A 21131-nucleotide genomic window follows, 5' to 3' on the forward strand; every position below is an offset into this window, starting at 1 on the left:
CTGCACGGAGCGAGGATTTCAGACGTCCATCTTCCTTGATCCTGTGCATGCATGGGGGACAAGCGAGCGCCCCTCCTGAACCATACCAGCTCACATCCCTTCAACATGAGGGAGGGGTGGGTGCTTTGGGGCGGGGGGGGCTCTTGACTCATGTTGATGGGGACAAGGGCCTCTTCCTGATAACCCTGGGCTATGGTTGTCGGGGTCTGCGGGCAGGGGGGCTTATCGGAATCTGGAAGTCCCCTTTAACAAGGGAGGCCCCAGATCCTGACCCCCCCCCCCATGTGAATGGGTATTGGGTATATCATGCCCATACCCATTCACCAAAAGTGTCAACAAGTAAGAAACACAGAAAAAAGGAAGACACACATAAAAGAGATAAGAAAGGCTGCGCACCCCGGAAATTGAATTAACCCCTTCCCGCCGACCGAACGCACATATGCGTCCTCGGCTTTCCGGGGTTATACCGGGATGATGCCCGCAGCTGCAGGCATCATCCCGGTACCATTGTTTTCAGTGGGCGATCGGCTACCCGAATATAACAACCGATGCGGCTAAAAGCCGCTCGGCTGTTATACCGGAGGAGCGGGAGGGGACATCCCCCCCCTCCCGCCGCCTCCCGCCGCTGTTACCGGACCTCCCGTGCGATCGGGAGGCCCGGTGTCCATTCGGGAATCTCCGACGGCTGGGGGCGGGCTGGAACGAAGCTGTGAGCGGCTTCGTTCCAGCCTTCTAATTGTAAACGCGGAAGCGACGTCATGACGTCACTTCCCGTTTACTCGGCTGCCAATGGCGCCGAATTTAAAAAAGTACACAGTATTCAGAATCGCCGTTTTCGGCGATCTGAATACTTTGAAGTGTAAAGGAGGGATGGGGGGTCTTTTAGACCCCCCATCCCTCCATAAAGAGTACCTGTCACCACATATTACTGTCACAAGGGATGTTTACATTGCTTGTGACAGCAATAAAAGTAAAAAAAAAAAAAAAATTTTTAAACACAATTTATAAAAGTACAAAAATAAATAAAATAAATAAATAAAAAAAAAAAAAAATTTTTAAAGTGCCCCCGTCCCCGCGAGCTCGCGCAGCGAAGAAAACGCATACGGAAGTCGCTCCCGCATATGTAAACGGTGTTCAAACCACACATGTGAGGTATCGCCGCGATCGTCAGAGCGAGAGCAATAATTCTAGCCCTAGACCTCCTCTGTAGCTCAAACCTGGTAACCGTAAAAATTTTTTAAAGCGTCGCCTATGGAAATTCATAGGTACCGTAGTTCGTCGCCATTCCACGAGTGCGTGCAATTATAAAGGGTGACATGTTTGGTATCTATTTACTCGGCGTAACATCATCTTTCACATTATACAAAAAAATTGGGGTAAATTTACTGTTTGGATTTTTTAAAATTCATGAAAGTGTCACTTTTCCAAAAATTTGCGTTTAAAACACCGCTGCACAAATACCGTGTGATAAAAAATATTGCAACAATCGCCATTTTATTCTTTAGACTCTCTTCTAAAAAAATATATATAATGTTTGGGGGTTCTAAGTAATTTTCTAGCAAAAAATACGGATTTTAACTTGTAAACACCAAATTTCAAAAATAGGCTTAGTCATGAAAGGGTTAAAGAAAAATAATTTTCCCCATGGGGCTTTAAAACAGCAATGCACATAATGAAAGGAAGTTCTTAATAGATGTATAAAAAGTTTTATCCAATATCATGGTTTGAAGTACAGTATAGAAAATCATCTGGTACAGTAACACACATCTTATTCCCCAGTGCAGTAACAAACACATATTAATACACATAAAATCCTACACCCATTCCACCATTTAGCGGTAAAGACTCATTATCTTGGTTTAATCCAAGTGATGCACAATGATATATATATTTATCTATTTGAATTTAATTTATGTAATTCTTTTTTAGATCCAACTGTCCCCCTGAAGAGACCATATACAGGTCGAAACGCGTCGGGGCTTGCTATTTATGTAACATGTAACCTAATTATGTGTATTAATATGTGTTTGTTACTGCACTGGGGAATAAGATGTGTGTTACTGTACCAGATGATTTTCTATACTGTACTTCAAACCATGATATTGGATAAAACTTTTTATACATCTATTAAGAACTTCCTTTCATTATGTGCATTGCTGTTTTAAAGCCCCATGGGGAAAATTATTTTTCTTTAAAGTAAGAAACACAGGAAACAGTTTTTGACAAATACTTTATTTAAAAAAATAAATAAATAATGTCTCTCGATGTACATCTATTGTTCATCACGACACCTGAAAAATGTCAAAAAAGCGCTTTGCCTCCCAAGAGGCTACCCTCTCTTCGGCTTTGACAGCTCATGTGATGACAAAAGGGGCGGTGCCACTAAGTGACATAACTGGGGGGCCCCTTGCCTATATAAGAGCTGCCAAAGCCGAAGGGAGGGCAGTTGGCGGGTAGCCTCGTAGGAGGCGAAGCGCTTTTTGACCTTTTTCTATTTTTTGGGTCGGCAGGCGTAATGATGGACGATGGATACATCGAGGGACGCTTTTTTTTTTTTTTTTTTTTTCTTTTAATAAAGGATTTGTCAAGAACCGTTTCCTGTGTTTTACTTTTTTATACTTTTTTGGTGAATGAGAACGATGTACCCGATACCTATTCACATAGAGAGGAGGGGTCAGGAAGGGCCTGGTATGGACTGGGGGGGGACCCTACGCCATTTTTCTAAACCTTTTTTTTAACCTTTTTTTTTTCATTGCCGGGCAATGCCAGATTTATTTTCTTTACATTCATCTCAGTGGAGAAGCCCGCTGACAGATGATGACTCATGGTTGTTAAGGACGCGGGCGGCTGGCTTTCCGGCCCACTGCTTAACAACCAGCTATTTCTTCACACAGAATTCAAATAGTTCAATCGTTTTGCCACTGATCCGAATTCTAATTGTTCTGAAAAGTTGGAATTTGTTAGAAAACGAATAAACAAAATTAATCTTAACAGATTTCAACGAAATTTGTTACTATTCGTTACAATTTCAATCGCAGAAATTCGTCCAAATTTTTATTCAGACTGAAAGTAATTGCACATGTCTAGTCTGCAGCACTGGTAAATTCTGCGAGGAGGGCCATATGGTTGAAGGCTTGGATGAGTGACGCAGCTACCAAGCTGAAACTCTGCGGGCTGCCTTTTTCAGGTGATTACCTGTTCGGGCCTGGACTTCAGGAAGCCCTGTAGCCTACCCGGGACAAAAAGAAGGCATTCTTGGAGAAAATAAAAAGTAGAGGGGAAGAGATTTTTTTGGGGTCACAGGCAGCAGACCCAACAGGAGAGAGAGAGGGCCGCCCCAAGAAGCATTGGACGGGACACAAGGGGTGAGAAAGAGGAGGTATATTATTCAAGCCTCCTCAGGCCCCGACAAAGTCCCAATGACTCCTGTGTCCCAGTGGGAGGAAGGTCGGGGGGCTTTTCTCCCACAGTGGACTACAGCCACTTCAAGTCCGTTCATCTTGGAGATTATAAAGAACGGCTACAAGCTGGAGATCAGCTCGAATCCCCTTTCCAAATTTCTTGTTACCCCGTTGCCCTGGAATCCGGAAAAGGCACAGGCACCAAGTCTTCTTTTAGGGGACCTGGTGGATCAGCAAGTGCTCACACAGGTTTCCTAGGGGGAGTGCTTCCAGGGATGTTATTCCCACGTATTCACTGTCAGAAAGCCCTCAGACAAATTCAAGCCAATCTTGAATCTTTGTCCACTCAACAGGTCCCTGAAGTACAAACCCTTCAGGATAGAGTCCATCTTCACGATACCAACTGTTTCCAGATTGCTTCATGGCAATGGTTGAGCTGAGGGATGCATACCTCCATATTCCTATACAGCCAGGGTACCAGAGGTACCTCAGACTGGCGATCAGGATGGGCTCAGAGGTTCCAATTTCGGGCACTTCCGTTTTGTCTTGTCTTCTCCGAGAATTTTTTTTAAAAAAGGTCCTTGCAGAATCGTTGGCTCCACTGCGCATGAAAGCCATTACGGTTATACCTTACCTGGATGATCTTCTGTTCATTGCCGGGTCTTATCAGCAACTGGAGAAGGACCTTCAGGAGGTGCAGGTTTTTCTGCGAGCTCTTGGATGGCTGATCAACAAAGACGAGTCCCATCTTGTTCTGACGCAGGAGGTACAGTATTTGGGCTACACGATCTCCTCAGTAGAGAGAAAAGTCAGAAAAGTATTTCTAACACAGGAGAAGATCAGGAAGATGGATCAGGCTGTGGCACGGCTTCAGACCAATCGGGAAGTCCTAATCAGAGAAGTCATGAAAGTGGTCGGGCTTATGACATCTTGCTTCCTGGCTGTCCCCTGGGCAATATTTCATCAGCATCCTCTGCAGAGTCACCTTCTACGGCTGTTGGGATGGCAACCAGCAGGCGCTGGACCTCTTATTGCACCTAACGACCAGGGTCAAGAGGTCGTTGTGGTGGCAAGCCCATCACAATTTTGACAGGGGTCTTTTGTGATCCAGACTGGTGGTAAATACAGACACCAGTTCCTTCGGCTGGGGGGGGCAAACTTGGACGACAACCTGGTTCAGGGGGTTTGGTCTCCAGCAGAAGCCAGGCGAACCTCGAATTAGAGGGAACTGCTGGCAATCAAAGAAGGCACTGGAGGCATTACAGTTGCTTGTCAGGGGACATTACCTACAGATTCTCACAGACAATGCGGTAGCAGTCGCATACATAAACAAGCAGGGGTGGGACCAGGAGGCTTTGTTACACCTTTCCCCCAGTGAGATTAATCTTGGTAGTTCTGCGAAAAAACTGAACTTATTCTAGGAGCTCTGTTTTGGCCGAGGAGATCCTGGTTTGCCAGTGTAAAGAGGCTCGCCATGTTTCCCCCGATTCTCATCCCAGTGAGGGAAGATCTAATCTCGCAAGGACCAATCTGGCATCCTCAGGTAGCAACTCTCAGACTAGCAGCGTGGTTTCTGAGGAACAGCTCTTAAGGTCTCAGGGGTTGTCAGGGAGAGTGATAAAAACCCTACTAAGCTGCCGCAAACCAGTAACTAGGGCCATTTATACCTAAATTCAATTTCTGGTTAAGAGAACAGGGAAAGGAGCACCCATACATTCCAGCAGTCTTGGATTTTTTTCCAGGCAGGAGCAGAGCTAGGTCTTGCCTTCAGCACGCTAAAGGTACAGGCCGTTGCGCTTAGTGTCTTCTTTCAGGTCCCCCTGCAGCAGGACCGATTCGTAGCAATTTTTTTCAAGGCCCTCTCCAGATCCAACCCAGTGAAAGTGTGGGCCTGTCCTTGGTCTTCAGGGCACTAATGAGCAGTCCCTTTGAACCCCTGGAGAAATCAGCAATTAAGTGGCTAGCCTTGAAGACAATTTTTTTGGTTGAAATCACTGCAAGAAGGGTGAGTGAATTGCAAACGCTCTCCACTAGAGAGACGTTTTATATAAATTTTTGAGGATGGGGTTGTGCTTAAATCAGACCCTAGTTTTCTCCCCAAGGTATCCTCTTTATTTCATAGAACACAGGCTATTGTCCTGCCAATGTTTTATTCCTCTCCAGATTTTGATGAGAAAGAAAGATTTCGTTTATGGGATGTTAGAAGAAGCCTTTTGGCTTATCTCGAGGCCAGCAGGGAATTCAGGAAGTCAGAATCCTTGTTAAATAATTTTTCAGGTGCACAGAGGGGTTATAAGGCATCGAAATCCTCTATTACTAGGTGGATCGAGATGGCAATTGCAGAGGCATACAGATTGGCAGGCATGCAAGCTCCCCTAGTTAATGCACATTCGACCAGGGCTATGTCAGCTTCATGGGCAGAGAGGACCGGTGCCACTCCGAGGGTATTTGCAGGGCGGCCATGTGATCTAGCTATTCCACATTCACAAAGCATTATTGCCTGGACCTGTCTTCCAGTAAGGAGCAGGCGTTTGGATGAAAAGTTTTCCAGGCAATGGTCCCGCCCTAGCTGGATAAGTTTCTTGCTCATCATCTCAGAGGCTGTCCTGGAAGACGAAAAGGAAAAAACCGGAGTTAGGTAACTCTTTTTCTAGGAGTCTTCCAGGACAGCCTGGTTTCCCATCCAGGTTCTTTTGTTGCACAATTGGTTATTGGATATGTTTTATAGCAGAAAGTAAAAAGATATAGCTTTTTTTTTTTTTTTTTTTTTTTTTTTAAATTGTCAGTCTTTTTTTGTTTATAGCGCAAAAAAACAAAAAGAAAAACAAAACGGAGGTGATCAAATACCACCAAAAGTGGGGGAAAAAAATTACAGAAATTTTATTTGGGTACAGCATTCAGGGCCGCCATCGGGGGTACAGGCAATACACTTGTAAGGGGCCCGGCCTGCACCCCCTACAGCAGAATATCAAATTAAACTGTTAGCACTGCAGGCAGCCACTGGCCTGCACAGCGCCTGCCACAATAGAGAATGAGAATCATACAAGCCTCCGCTGGATTCCTTTTGCCCCCCCGCGCAGGGGATCTATGCCAGAACTCGCTCCCCTTCCTTCCCTGCTGAGGCGGGGCCTCCTGGCTGCTGCTAGGTTATTTAGTAATCTGATTGGGCCGGACTAGGGCAGGGGGTGTGGTCAGCTCATCAGTGGTGAAGGTAGACTCAGTTTATTTAAGCTCCTGAGATGGGACAACTGAGGCAGACAAACTGATGAACATGATTGAGTTGCATTGTGAAAATGGATGAGAGTTACATTGTGGAGAGCCTCTTCACTATGTAACACTCATCTCCACCCAGAGTCATCCTCCTCCATTTTCACAATGCAACTCCCTCATCCTCATTCCCACTCAGAATCATTCATCCCCCTCCACAATGTATCCCCATCCCCGCCCAGAATCATCCATCCTTCTCCACAATGTATCCCCATCCCCACCCAGAATCATCCATTCCTCTCCACAAAGTATCCCCATACCCGCCCGGAATGATCCATCCCTCTCCACAATGTATCCCCATCCCTGTCCAGAATTATCCATCCCTCTCCAGGATTCTGGGGTGGGATGGGGAAACATTGTGGGAAGGGATGGATGATGCTGGACGGGGATACATTGTGGAGAGGGATGGATGATGCTGGGTGGGGGATACATTGTGAAGAGGGATGGATGATGCTGGGTGGGGGATACATTGTGGAGAGGGATGGATGATGCTGGGCGGGGGATACATTGTGGAGAGGCATGGATGATGCTGGGCGGGGGATACATTGTGGAGAGGGATGGATTATGCTGGGCAGGGGATACATTGTGGTGGGGGATACATTGTGGAGAGGGATGGATGATGCTGGGTGGGGGATACATTGTGGAGAGGGATGGATGATCCTGGGTGGGGGATACATTGTGGAGAGGCATGGATGATGCTGGGCGGGGGATACATTGTGGAGAGGGATGGATGATGCTGGTCAGGGGATACATTGTGGTGGGGAATACATTGTGGAGAGGGATGGATGATGCTGGGTGAGGGATACTTGTGGAGAGGGATGGATGATGCTGGGCAGGGGATACATTATGGAGAGGGATAGATAATTCTGGGTGGGGATGGGGATTAATTGTGGAAAGGGATGGATGATAGTTGTAATCCCTTACTTTTAAATATTAACAGAAAAAGAAAACCTAGTGCTTAAGGCACAGTATAACCCCTCCGGATTTTATAGGCAGACCAGGTAATATGATAAAAATATAAACTTTATTATAATAAACATACAGTAAATTGCATAAGCAAAAGAGTAGTAGAAGTATACCCAAATGTTACAGCTGTATGGAACTAAGCTGAACAAAGTTGAGCTAGCATGAACACATACTAACAATGACGCCTGACATGTTTCGGGCCATGTAGTCCTTCTTCAGAGTCTTATGTCGTTTTGAATCATGAGTATTCTATAATACAACTATATAATGCATTGGTAACATAGTAGACTAGTATATCAATTCATCAGTAAATTTTCGAACAAAGATATGCATATCTAAACACGTTCAATGAGAGACACACAGCGAAAGAGATTGTACTTACAGGAATGAGCAAATCATTGATACAAACCAACAGGGAGCTGATGAACTGTGCTCCCATAGATCAAAATCATGACTGTGGTGGACCCAGATGGAAAAACAGGGTAAAAAGGCGTGTGCGGGAGAAATGAGGAAGCAAGAAGGTGGCCACTGTCCCAGATGCAAGGACCCTAGGCATAGGAGCAAAGCTCCTGCCAAATTCCGGCCAGCAATCAATTAAGTCTGAATGGATAATGAAGCACAATGCTGTGTATTCATCTGTATCTATACAAAAAAATGGGGAAGCATGAAAGAGGAGGTGAGCAGGACTCAGTAAGAAAGTCCAAAACAGTAGAAAAATAATGAGAGTATTTAAATGTTCTCAAAATGTTCCACCAGGACATGGATGGAATGAGTAGGAACATAGTATAAGTAAGGAAAATTAATTAAATAAAGTCCTATCTTTCACATACCTCCGCTTCAGATCATGTAATGATCATGTAATGTCTTTCCCCACCGCCACCACAGCATCACTGTAGCTGTCTGGGGTGTGAGCTGATATACACTTGATATACACCTGATCATTTGTCACCGGGTCCCTCAGTGTGATGACACGTGGCCCAAACACTTGCCCCTAAGGGCGGAGTCACGTCCTGTGTCACTGACGTACAAGCAGCCTGCCGGTCTGCGCCTCACAGTGAGGCACAAACAGGAAGGAACCCACCGAAGGCAAGTTCCAAAGGGCAAGGGATGTCCTGGGCGAGGCCCTAGAAGTGCCTCAACGTAGGACCCCCACACGCCGGGCAGTGGGGCAAAGCCCCCAAACTGCATACCTCACCCGAGATGGAAATGGTGCCCTGTGTGTGTATATGAATGTACACAGACAGCAGTCCGGAGGTCAATCCATGGGGGCTGTGACCCCTAGTGGTAATCAGGGGAGGCTCATCCAGCAGCACCTTGCTGTATTTATCCCAACCTAATAATGAACAACAAATAAAAAGACAGAACAATTAATTACATATAGTATAGTTCATTCAAATATATTGTAGTGAAGTACATCATACATGTAATCAAAAACCATGATTCCAAAACCGGTACAAAGAATGACGTTTGAAAGGCATATAAACCCATATATATATATGTACGCACATATATCCTCCAAAGGTGGCATTTGTTTATAGATCTAAATCACAGACGCCTGACTGGAATCCCTCTAGACAGAGTTTAAAATAAAGGCCTCATTAAGACCTGGTGTTGAGGTGGCTTTGAGACTGAAAATCCACCTCAATTCACTCTGAAGAAGTAATTTGTTAGATAGTTTACAAAATACTTGGGTTTAAACTTTTCTCTATTTGGTAGAGGTATTTTCCTCTGTGCAAAACCAACTGCACAGAGGAGGTAAGTATAACATGTTTGTTATTTAAAAAAATAAAAATAAAAAAACACGAGACTTTACAATCACTTTAAGTTGTAAGAGTGTTAAAATAAAAGTGGGTGCACCGAAGGACTTGGTGGGAGGGCCGGGGGGCAGATTTGTTGGGACGGCCAGTGGGCAGGCCCTGGGGAATGTTGATGGTCAGGCCTAAAGCTGTGTAAAGGGCCCCAAAATTTCTGATGGCTGCCCAGACAGCGTTGCATGACTGTGCAATTGTCAGTTAAAGTTAAGTAGTGCCGTATCGCACAAAATGGCCTGGTCATAAAGGGGGGGTAAGTCTTCCGGAGGGCAAATGGTTACTGCACACTAATATTCTTTTCTTGCATCGTATAAAATTCAAAAAGTCGCGCTAAAAAAATGAAAGTGGCAACAGGCAAGTGCCTAAAGGCCTCAAAAAAATATGAGGATAAATAGTGGTCACTAAGCAAATATTTCAATGCTAATCAGTGTATGAATGCACCATAAAAAATTAAACTTATAGAACACAGATATTGCTTTATATGTCCATAAAAAAATCAAAAAAAAGAAGAAGAAAAAACACTCAATGATAAGTAGCTTGATACAGGTAACAAGTGAATGCCTAAAAACACTAAGGCAAAATATAACAGTGTGACAGATATATGTGAGCCGTGTCACAAAACTAAAAAATTATATTCAGTGTATAAAATAAACCAAGCTTATAAATTCAAAAGAAAAGAAAGTCCATAGCTGTACAGAGACAGTAATGATTATAGTCCGTACATGCTTTGTAGCACACATACAAAACAGAGTAATAAGTGTCCCCAAGTGCTGAGTGAATATGGAACCAAAACTTGCTGCAGTGAATAAGGTGCGTAGACAGACCTCCACCGTTCAAAAACTGCTGCCTCTTACCAGAAAAAGTTGGTCTCTTAATTATGGGAGACCTAAAGGGCGGATGGCTACAACCCCAGCCAGGGATCTGTACAACAGGCACTTGTTATCATCCGAATCCAGGAACTCCCTCCGCCAGTCACACCTCAGTAGGTAGGATGTATCCCCATAAAAGAGATAAAGAGCTCCACATAGCATAACGTTTATTGAATAAAAAAGGTATGGATTGCACTTACAAAAGTAGTTGTATATAAAAGCATATATGCAAGCCCGCCGGCTCCAAGACAACCCGTGTCTTCCGGGTATTCGAATTGCGGTGTCGCAAAAATAACCCACTCTTCACAATTGTGCCTTATACATGTCATCTGTTTTTCGGCAGCACCTATATTTGTGAGCAACTATTTGCAAGGATGAAGCACCCAAAGGGCAAAATTACAACCAGAATATCTGATGAGCACATTGAGCATTCATTGAGAATTGCTACTGCATCCATTGATATTAATAGATTATTTATAGATATTAATGCGTTAGTTTATCAAAAACAGTGTCAAATATCAAACTACTTTAATGTTGCCCTCCTCTACTTTTATTATAAAATATATTTTTTTTAACATATGAAGTTTTACCACTCTGGTACATTATCTATGTCTGTGAATGTTAACTTGTGATCTCCCTGACTTTTTCTGCTTATTGGCTATCCTTATTGTTACTGTATTTTATATGCAGCCCAAACAAGTTCTCTTCTTTCAATGTGGCCCATGAAGGTAAAAGGTTGGACACTCCTAGTTTAACTCATATCTTAGTTAATTCTTTGTTGGTCCCTTTGTAACTTGATTCTTTTTTCCCCCATATGGTCCAACTTCAATTTTATGCAGTGGATCCATCCAGAAGATGTCAAATAAATACAGTCTGCTACAGTATGTCTAATAAACAAGTTAATTTTGTTGCATCTTCTCCCCTTTTTCTTTTTCTCAGTGATCTGATGGAAGTGGAACATTTCCGAACCATTTATCATATGTTTTTGGCTGCCCTCTGTGTTTTTATGATTAGTACAGTAGCTGTGGATATCATTGACCAAGGGAGGTTAGTGGAATCTCAAAATGTCCAATATCTCTTTATCTTTTTTAAAAAAAGTCTGTGGTATTTTTGAAGTGGGGATTATAGCATGTGAAAGTGGGTCTGCTTTTTTGAAGATTCTTCAGGTTTCCCTTTTCTCTTACATTACTGTTTGGTGACTGCCTCAGTCTGTAACATCATCATCTATATGTCTCATGAAGATAAAGACATCAGATGCAGAAGTTGCTACTTTTGATTATGTTAACATTACGGGGTCTATATTATCCTTTCGTAAGGGTTCAGCGTGTTTTATTATGTATTTATTACAAACTATGTAAATGCATCTATTTTTGTAAAATTTCTAATTACAATTGAAATGTCATCCATCCCAGTAATTCTAGTCCCTGCCCTCTTTCTCTTTCTAGGGTGGTTTTTGAGTTTGACCTTCTCATGTTTACCTTTGGACAACTTGGCACGGTTGCTTGGTCCTGGATCTGTCTGTTTACATATACACTGCTGGTCCCTTATAAAACACTAGTCTTTTGGGGGTCTTTATACCACAAATCCAATCACAAAATCATGTTGTCTGCCTTTGTAGGCATATTCTTACTTGTGGCTCAGACATGTGTCCTTTGTATTTTCCCTGTCTATGTGGTAAAGCATTATCAGTTGCCTCCAGCATCAAGTTTCATCGTTATCTTGGAACAGGTGAGTTCTGTAAATTGCAGTGATCATCATAGTTATTTTATGAACATTGCCTGTAAAGAATGGTGACAGAAGGTGATGCCCCATGTGTGTCACAGAGATTTTGGCTAAATGGATCTATTGAGCTGAAAATGCATCAGCAGCGCATTGCTGTTGTGTTAGCCACCATATTGCTTTCATTATAGGTTTCATTTACATTTAAACTTCAGATTCTCTAGGCTGGTTTAATACCTTGTGCAGCCTCTGTGTGACCTTACATCCAACAACATTTACACTGCTGATCAAAAAGAGCTAGCAAACAAATGCCACCTGGAACACTTTTTGTTTGACAAGTGAGAACTGTAGAAGTTCTCCTTTAGGCTGCATATACCCGGGTAATATCCAATATGTACCTTTCCACAGAGTGCCTACAGTGTATACTGTAGGTCTTGACTGATGCTACTAGCCATGTAAACAACTGTTTTCCTCTGCTGTTTTTAAGGAACAGCCACAATTGTGAGAATTTATAAAAGAGGTAATGGTGCTGAATCAAGCCTGAGAGGAATGTATTATTTTTTATAATTTCCCATTATTGAAATTATGGAGCTGTTCTTCCTTTTGGCTGATGAGCTCTAATTTTCCACCCAGGCCAACAGTAGCAAGCCCTGCACTATTGCTGTCCACCGCAATTCTGCAACCCAGGTCCATGTTCTATGTCCATGAATTTGAGCCTATGTTTTTTTCATGCAGGTTCGATTACTTATGAAGAGTCACTCGTTTTTAAGAGAGGCAGCTTCAGCTATCCTACAGAAGGAAAGTAAGTACGAGTTGGTGTCCTAATTTTGTTTAAAAAAAATAAACAAATGTGTTCACATTGACATCGAACTGGACTACCTTTTTACAAACAGAGTAGAATGCCAAATTTTGTATTTGTTACAAGAAATAGGCACATATCCTACTTGTAAATATCCCATTTAATAAAACTATTCATATAAACAATTTAATCTGTATAAAGAAAGATTAGAAATCTTCTCTTTGCTGTGTTTTTTTTTTTTTGTGCTTAATACCCTCTTTTTCTCTTTCTCTTTTCCGCTCTCTCTCTCTCTTCTCTCTCTCATTTTCTCTCTCTCTCTCTTCTCTCTCTCTCTTCTCTCTCTCATTTTCTCTCTCTCTCTCATTTTCTCTCTCTCTCTCTCTCTCTCTCTCTCTCTCTCTCTCTCTCTCTCTCTCGTTTTCTCTCTCTCTCTCTCTCTCTCTCATTTTCTCTCTCTCTCTCTCTCTCTCTCATTTTCTCTCTCTCTCTCTCTCTCTCTCTCATTTTCTCTCTCTCTCTCTCTCTCTCTCTCTCTCTCTCTCTCTCTCTCTCTCTCTCTCTCTCTCATCGTTTTCTCTCTCTCTCGTTTTCTCTCTCTCTCGTTTTCTCTCTCTCTCGTTTTCTCTCTCTCTCTCTCTCTCTCTCTCGTTTTCTCTCTCTCTCTCGTTTTCTCTCTCTCTCGTTTTCTCTCTCTCTCTCTCTCTCTCTCATTTTCTCTCTCTCTCTCTCTCTCATTTTCTCTCTCTCTCTCTCTCTCTCTCTCTCTCTCTCATTTTCTCTCTCTCTCTCTCTCTCTCTCTCTCTCTCTCTCTCTCTCATTTTTCTCTCTCTCTCTCTCTCTCTCTCTCTCTCTCTCTCTCTCTCTCTCATTTTCTCTCTCTCTCATTTTCTCTCTCTCTCTCTCTCATTTTCTCTCTCTCTCTCATTTTCTCTCTCTCTCTCTCTCATTTTCTTTCTCTCTCTCTCTCTCTCTCTCTCATTTTCTCTCTCTCTCTCTCTCTCTCTCTCATTTTCTTTCTCTCTCAAAAACTTGGCACACATTCATTGCAGCTCATCAAAATGCTTGGAGCAAAATGCATTGTGGTGCACTGTATAAGAGCAAATGCTATTTTTGACCATTCTGTTATATTGACAGCGCATTTGAACGGGATGCTTTAACACAACACATGTTAACATGCATATGCTCAAGCAACACACAGGAATGGACATGCCTGGATGCTCCCTTTTTTTTTTATATATTAACCACTTGCTTACTGGGCACTTAAACCCCCCTCCTATCCAGACCAATTTTCAGCTTTCAGTGTTCTCACACTTTGAATGACAAGTCATGCAACACTGTACCCAAATGATTTTTTGTCCTTTTTTCATACAAATAGAGCTTTCTTTTGGTGGTATTTGATCATCTCTGGGGTTTTTATTTGTTGCGCTATAAATGAAAAAAGACCGAAAATTTTGAAACAAAATGAATTTTTCTTAATTTCTGTGATAAAATTTTGCAAATTAGTAAATTTTCTTCATAAATTTTGGCCACAATTTATACTGCTACATATCTTTGGTAAAAATAACCAAAAACTTGTGGAAATTATTTGGTCTGTGTGAACGTTTTAGAGTCTACAAGCTATGGTGCAAATCATAAAAAAATTATCACATCTGATGTACTGGTGGCCTATCTCATTTCCTGAGACCCTAACAAGCCAGGAAAGTACAAATGCCCCCCAAATAACCCCTTTTTGGAATGTAGATATTTCAAGGTATTTAGTTAGAGGCATGGTGAGTTATTTGAAGTTGTAGTTTTTTCCCACAATTCTTTGCAAAATTGAGATTTTTAATTTTTTTTCCCCACAAAATTGTCATTGTAATAGCTTATTTCTCTCACATGGCATGTGTATACCACAAATGACACCCCAAAATACATTCTGCTACTCCTGAATATTACGATACCACATGTGTGTGTCTTTTTCACTGCCTGGCCACATGCAGAGGCCCAGCATGCAGGGAGCACTATCAGGTGTTCTAGGAGCATAAATTACACATCACATTTCTCAACCACCTATTACACTTTTGAAGGCCCTGGAGCACCAGGACAATGGAAACACCCACAAAATGACCCCATTTTGTAAAGCTTACACCCCAACGTATTATCTATGAGGCATATGGAGTCTTTTGAATGGTTTATTTTTTTCCAGAAGTTTTTGGAAAATGTGGAAAAAAAATTAAAACGCATTTTTTTTTTTTTTACACAAAGTTGTCGGTTTATAAGATATCTCCAACACATAGCATTTAGATAGCAAAAATGACACCCCAAAATACATTCTGCTACTCCTCCTGAGTATGGCGATACCACATGTGTGAGACTTCTACACAGCCTGGCCACATATAGAGATTCAACATGCAAGGAAAACCATCAGGTGTTCCAGTGACACATAGCATGCACATACCAAGAATTACACCCCAAAATACATTATGCAGAGCAAAGCGTAAACAAAATATTTTCTGTGGTAATAGTAGTGCAGTTGTACACAGGAGGATAGCACTGGTCCAGGCAGCAGGCAGGGACTTGGTTAGCAACAGCGAACACAATTGTCCAGGCAGCAGGCAGGGTTACTGTCCATATAAAGTCCAGGGTCAGTGCAGGCAGAGATATTGTCAGCAGTGCCAAAAATATTGGTCCTGGTAGTAGGCAGGTCCATGTGGTGTGATCAGTGCGACAGGCAGAGGCATGACGGCAGTAAGTCCTACAGGCAGAAGTAGGGCCTCGTTCAGGACTCTCTTTGAAGCCTCCGAGTCTCCAGACCCTAATCTAGGATTGAGAAAACAAAAAAAATTGTTTTCTTCATCCAGAAAAACAATTCTGGAGACCCTCACATATGTGAGACCCCTGTGTTGAATCCCACTAGTCCAGTAGCAGGATACAAGATCAGTCCATGAGGCAGGCACAAAACATGGTCAAACAGTCCAAGGTCAGTTCCAGATCAGGCAGATGTATGTACAGAATCGTTAGGCAGAAGCATGGTCGAATAACAGTCCAGGGTTAGTTCCAGATCAGGCAGAGGTATGTACAGAATTGTTAGGCAGAAGCATGGTCGATTAACAGAATAACTGAAATATAATAAAATAAAAATGTGCAAATAGAGATGCAGTACCAATTAAAAGGTGATAATATCAACCCTGAAGACACTCTCAATAACTAAGGCAGCTGCTCTGAATAGTGAAAGTAATAATAACGTCTGTGATAATAATAATAATATATAACTATATCTCGATGGACCGAGGGACCTACCGCCTGTGATTAGGACCACGAGGATAACGTTCTACTTCTATAGGAGGACCCCCCCAAAAAAGATTTTTGGTCAATGCGTTTGCCCTATTACCTTAAGGTAAGGGGCCACTTCTTATATATGTGTCTAGACACGAAGATGTGCACCTTTTGATCTACCTTGAGCACTGCACTGTTATTGCTGCATGCCAGAACGCTGCTACCACATTTTAACAAGAAGGACTTGTTTGCTGATATTTTTTTACACCAATATTTTCATGCATGTTAGGATTTTTATCACGCGAGATTTAATAGCTTTTACGTTTTAAACACCTGCCTAATTCTGGACACTATAGTATTGTTTGTGATTACACCGTTGCACATATGTCACTTTATGTATTGCATGGTTGATTTACATTATGAGTCACTTTAGATTGCATTATGCAGTTTATTACTAATTACTGTCATTGTTTATTATGATTATGAATTTATCTATGGATATGATGCGACGTATTCACTGATTGTCTATTTGCGACATTTTTTATTACTATTATTTGTTTATGCACACTGATGAGATATAGTTATATATTATTATTATCACAGACGTTATTATTACTTTCACTATTCAGAGCAGCTGCCTTAGTTATTGAGAGTCTCTTCAGGGTTGATATTATCACCTTTTAATTGGTACTGCATCTCTATTTGCACATTTGTATTTTATTATATTTCAGTTATTCAGCTATCCACTCAGGATTAGCGCGGCACCATATAGCTTTACAATTACTTATTTACAGGGTTTGGTTTGTACCTGATTCGGTGCAGGCAGCTTTTCCATTTTGGGCCCACTTTTGTTTACACCTGATAGCGCGAGAATAATTACATATATCATGGTCGATTAACAGTCCAGGGTCAGTTCCAGATCAGGCAGAGGTATGTACAGAATCGGCAGACAGAAGCGTGGTCAAATAACAAGCCAGGGTCCGTTACAGAGCAGGCAGTGGCATAAGGGGTGTGAGGGTAAATTGCAGGAACTGAGGCTTACCTTTACCATACTTCACTAATAATTTACTGAAGTATGGTAACGGCGATGACACGTACCTTGGAGGTGAGCCTGACATGCAGAGGGAGACCTCTTGTACGGCTCTGGTTCCGGGATCACTGGAGTGGGAACAGTGACCCTCGGAGCACAGCAGAGTAGGAGAGCATGCAGGGTCCGCTTGACTGAAGATGAAGTCAGCTTGGCAGAGACAGGAACAGGCTTGATTGCTGCGGATGCAGGAACGCTGAGAAGTAGCAGGCAGGTGCGCACAGAAGCAGGGCCAGACAAGCCAGGTCACAGCAGCGGATCAATCAGACAGAAGCAGCAGGCAGAGAATGGTCAAGTCCAGGCAGAATCGGCAACAGGAGATCAAACAAACAGGAACACAGAGCAGGTCAAAAGGCAAGCCAAGGGGTCAGGACTGGAGACAGTAGCGAGATCAGGAGAAGCCGAGTAACACTGGAGCAGATGCGGGTTCAGGGTCGGGTGCAGGATGAGCTGCAGATCAGACAGCAAGGATACATTCTGAAGAGGCCCCTTTTAAGAATCACTGAGCGCCAAAGCTGTGTTAGTGTGCGTGCGTCCGCGTTCTGCGCACGTGCATGCACATTGGTGTACGTCTATTCACTGCTGAATGCCTATGGACTGGAACATGTCCCAATGGACCCATGCGCCCACGGCCAGTTGCAGAACCATGACAGGCAAAAACATTCACCTACGCAGAGGCCTGGTTCGGAAGGACATTGTGCACAATAAAAAGATGTGTCTCTTCTGAATCCTGCTCTGGTACACACCTTACATTTTTTTTTACGTCGTTGGCCTGTTGGTTTGGGAGGGATTTTATCGGGAAAGTGGCGTTCGGAGAGTCGACTAAGAACATCTGATCGGATATTTTCTGGTGGGCCGTTCAGGAATATAAGGGCAGTGAAAACTTCCTCCTGGTAGCCAAGGAAGCGTTTGGGGTTTTGGGTGGAGTTGCAGTAAATTACATATGAATTGTATATGGCCAATTGAAAAAAAATAAATTGCGACTTTTACCAATGGTGTATCCGTCTTGTGGCAAAGTATGGTTCCAGCATCTGGTCATTGAAGTCGACTCCCCCCACAAACAAATTATAATCATAGATGCATTTAGGTTTTTGTATGGGGCCATTCCTTCTGAGGATTTCCACAAAGGTATCATTGTGGATTGAAGACAACATGTAGACATCCCTTTTGTCCCTCCACTTCACTGCCAAAATCTCCTTGTTTCGTAGACTTGCCGTTTCTCCTTTTCTCAATTTCTTATTGACAATTTCTCAATTTCTTTTCTCAATTTCTTATTGACTTTGAGGAAAGCCCTTACGGTTCTTTTTTACGGTGCCACATGCTGGCGTCTTCTTCCGGTGAAGGTTGTGGAACAGGGGCAGAGACAGGGGTGGACTGACCATTGAGCCACTCGGGCACTGCCCGAGGGCCCTGGGCCACTAGGGGGCCCCATCAGGGTTGCCAGCCTCAGTAAAACCAGGGACAGGGGAGGGCATTGGGTATTGTCATTGAAATGAAGGAACCTCATTATCATTATCATGAGGTATCTGTTTCTGGGCATTACCTTGGAGAATACTGGCATGTGGTGGATGGGGTGGGTTGACCAATAGGACATCAAAGTGTTTTTTTTGGTGAGTCCCATAATAAATGTGAGGCCTAAAAAAACCTTCAACACCTCCACCGTTAAGTCTCTCCACTCATAGGGATGGGCATAGTAGGACGTTGGATTATTTAAAATAAATTGCTGTGCATAAAGGTTTCACTGGGCCACAATATTTGATAGCATGTCCTCGGTAAAAATTAAATCAAAAAAATTTATTGGGGAAAAATTGTCTGTGTCCACTTGGACTCCTGGCTGGTGATGTAGAATAGTAAAGTATCGAACCAGGCAGAACTTCAGCAATGCAGGTTTATTAAAAGCTGATAACATACAGGTTTATGTTCAAAGTATTACAATATACAGGTCTAATTTATACAGTTTCTTACAATGCATGCATATTAGATATAAATATTCTTATCCTCTAACCCAATTGAAACAATTGTGAATTGTTCTCACCTTGAACCAGAATGGGTCTTTACTGCCAATTCTTGGGAACCTGTCACCTGATAGGGACCAGCCAATTGGCCGGTGGTCTGGTCCCCTCACAGAGTTCTGAGTTCCAGCTCGACCAAGTTTGTGAGGAAAATTCACCTGAGACCACATTCTGGAACAAGTCAAGAAGTCTTCTCTGACTCGTACGAGGAGACAAATTAGGACAGATACTTGCCCATTGGTTCTGACCTCTATGACCCGTGCAATAGGGCAGCATACACAGAGTTCAGCCTTATGAGCTCCTATCTGACTTGTCTGTCTAACAATTGCAGAGCATGCATTTATATACCATTTTACAAGTCTTATCTCAACCATCTCTCTTACATATGATTGGTCGATAAGATCTACGTCAAAGTAACCAACCATAAATCTGACACCTGTTCTACAACCAGATAAACTTAATTATTCCCAAAATTCCTATATGTTCATTAAAGTGATTTATAACTGTTTTTGTCCAATTAAAAACACCTGTATAGAGACAGTCTGGCACCCAGCTGTGTTATCAAACTCTCCTTATCTTGATAAGATTTAACTAGCTTCAAGGATTTGCAGATTTACAACTTTGAGACAATTAACTTTCAATAACCCCACCAGATGTTTTATATGTTTCACTATATGCATGTATTTTAACAGTTTTAATGAGGGCACAAGCAGACCTTTGTTTGACCCTGTCAAGCTTAATTAATGTTCTGTATATAACTTTCCTGTATTCCACCTAATTATTTTAACCACCTGTTTTCTTATCTGTCTGAGACAATTCTATATTACTTGAATCTATTCTAATGAACTTTCACCCAGTAAACTATAAAAGTATAAGAAAGAAGCAGAGAGGTCATCCAAAGTTCAGCATTTAAAAATGAAGACTTTCTAAATCTATGGAAAACACAGTATACATTATTAAAAATTAATAATTGTTGCTTTACTTATTGAATAATAATATTGATAAAACCACTACTATATAATAATATGAATAATAATAATAATAATCAATAAAATATATGCAAATCAATATGAATAATATGAAATACATTGGCTAATATGAGATTCTACAACATTTTCCCCCTGTTGAGGCATAAGCCTCACAGCAATTACAGCAATTACAGTACAGATCACCCACCATGCCCTTCAGAGACCCCATGCACCCAACACTTATCACATAAATTGTCCAAAAAATAAAAATAAATAAATAAATCAGTCCAATCAAAAACACTGCATCTTCTTCTGTAGCTGCAAAGTCCTCCATATGTGGCACAGAAGACATAGTTGTCAGTCTCAGTGGCATTGTGATCATTCTTGCCACAAACTTCTTGCAACAGGCAACAGTTACTCAGCAACATCACATCAAGGATAACAGGGAAGAGGAACAATCCGTTTAGCTAGTGAATGAAAGCCAAGTATGTGGTTCCAGGGAGCATTCAGCAGACTCAGTCCCATAAGGCTCTGCCTTTTCCTGCATAGGTCTTTTCAGCTTAGCCATGTGCTTGATGTTTTTTGGAGAGATCTCCTTCTTCATCATAATTTGCTGGTCCAGTATCATAGCACAAGCTGCTTTGGATGCTGTAAGACACAAGTTCAGTGCATACCTGTTCTGCAAAGGTACAAGTCTCAGATGTTTCAGTTCCTTCTTTATTGCATGAAATCCTTCCTTTGTAGCAATTTAACATTTGTAACAAGTTGCATCATGTCTTCTGCGATCACCCGATATTTGTCTGGATATAAAATACACTTCAAAAATATAGTTATAAAAAATAAAAATAAAGTCAGTGTCAGGATACAATAGGTCTCTGGCAAGCACTTCAGGGCAACCTACAAAGCAATGGCTCCTACACTCTCATTTTATTTAATAACTTAATTTAGTGTGTTCCTTTTACTTCTACAACATCCG

At 42.1% G+C, this 21131-nt stretch overlaps 1 protein-coding gene across 1 annotated transcript in view; it reads left to right on the forward strand.

Moving 5' to 3' along the window:
* LOC141127282 (sterol O-acyltransferase 2-like) overlaps positions 1 to 21131 on the forward strand; it is a 196812-nt gene that overhangs the window by 74477 nt on the left and 101204 nt on the right. The window contains exons 5-7 of the mRNA XM_073613568.1: positions 11254 to 11361; positions 11760 to 12042; positions 12769 to 12835. Of these exons, the coding sequence (XP_073469669.1) occupies positions 11254 to 11361; positions 11760 to 12042; positions 12769 to 12835 (458 nt within the window). The remainder of the gene's footprint in view (positions 1 to 11253; positions 11362 to 11759; positions 12043 to 12768; positions 12836 to 21131) is intronic.

The sequence above is a fragment of the Aquarana catesbeiana genome, linkage group LG02 (genome assembly GCF_042186555.1).
Source record: "Aquarana catesbeiana isolate 2022-GZ linkage group LG02, ASM4218655v1, whole genome shotgun sequence".
Taxonomy (NCBI): Eukaryota; Metazoa; Chordata; class Amphibia; order Anura; family Ranidae; genus Aquarana; species Aquarana catesbeiana.